Consider the following 1142-nt stretch of genomic DNA (forward strand, 5'->3'; position numbering starts at 1 on the left):
TATTGGTGTTAGATATGTTGGCTATAGAAATTTTGATTATAGAAATGTTGGTATAAAATTTGGCTATAGAAATGTTGGTAGAAATGTTGGTGGTAGAAATGTTGGCTATAGAAATGTTGGCTATAGAAATATTGGCTGTAGAAATTTTGGTGGTAGACATGTTGATTATGGAAATGATAGTTATAGAAATGCTGTTGGTAGAATTGTTGGCTGTTTATCATTGATGGAACCAGGAGCCAAACAGCTTCCTTCTTTACGAGTCTATTAACAGCGTGCGCGTTCACGGTTGCGTCGCGCGCTCACACTGTGTCTGCTGTCACGAGCCTTATCCGACCGTGAGTGGAAGTGGGTAAATTATCACGGACATCACGCAGATTGCGGGCAGCTTTCAGAGCGAAACAAACGGGCAGATCCGCAGAGTTGTGCTGCTGCTTGGTGGGTGGAAGCCCGCAGAGTTCTGGCGCTCCTCCGCCGCTGAAGTTCGCTTCTGTTTGAGCCTCGCAGCTAGCAGCTAAGCTAGCTGTTGGACTAGCTTAGCGGTCCGCCACAGTCCAGGAACACCAACGCTGTCTATCACTTCCACTCCGACACGGCGGTCTATCCTCGCAGCGAAGCGGACCAACCAGTCCCCGACTAGAACCTCTACGACTCGGCCGCGGAGAGGAGGGAGTCCTACCGAGGTTCGGTTTGAATGAAGTGAGGCTAACTCGCCGTAGCCAGCTAACCGGGACTCCGCTGGACGCCGATCCAGCAGATGCTACTTGGACCCGCCGCACAGCCCAGGCCGTGTGACCGAACCGGGCTCTCCAGCTCCTTCTGAACGCCAGGTTGTCCCTCTTCTTCTCCGCCCCAGTTTGTCCAGAGAAGACCGGACCGAGGACAGGGAGCTGCAGCCATGCCGGCCGTGTCGAAAGGAGACGGGATGCGCGGATTAGCGGTCTTCATCTCGGACATCAGAAACTGTGAGTAGAACTGCCCAGGTCCACCTCAGCGGGACCGGGAGGACATGTCCTGCCCTGGTCCACCTCAGCGGGACCGGGAGGACATGTCCTGCCCTGGTCCACCTCAGCGGGACTAGGAGGACATGTCCTGCCCTGGTCCACCTCAGCGGGACTAGGAGGACATGTCCTGCCCTGGTCCAC

At 54.6% G+C, this 1142-nt stretch overlaps 1 protein-coding gene across 1 annotated transcript in view; it reads left to right on the forward strand.

The window, feature by feature from the left end:
• Positions 1-293: 293 nt before the first annotated feature.
• Positions 294-1142, forward strand: part of LOC107103921 (AP-2 complex subunit alpha-1-like) — a 25905-nt gene continuing 25056 nt past the window's right edge. Inside the window, exon 1 of the mRNA XM_015403780.1 lies at positions 294-962. Coding sequence (XP_015259266.1) covers positions 896-962 — 67 coding nt within the window. The 5' untranslated portion in view covers positions 294-895. The remainder of the gene's footprint in view (positions 963-1142) is intronic.

Source organism: Cyprinodon variegatus, unplaced genomic scaffold (genome assembly GCF_000732505.1).
Source record: "Cyprinodon variegatus isolate N-32 unplaced genomic scaffold, C_variegatus-1.0 Scaffold1565, whole genome shotgun sequence".
NCBI lineage: Eukaryota > Metazoa > Chordata > Actinopteri > Cyprinodontiformes > Cyprinodontidae > Cyprinodon > Cyprinodon variegatus.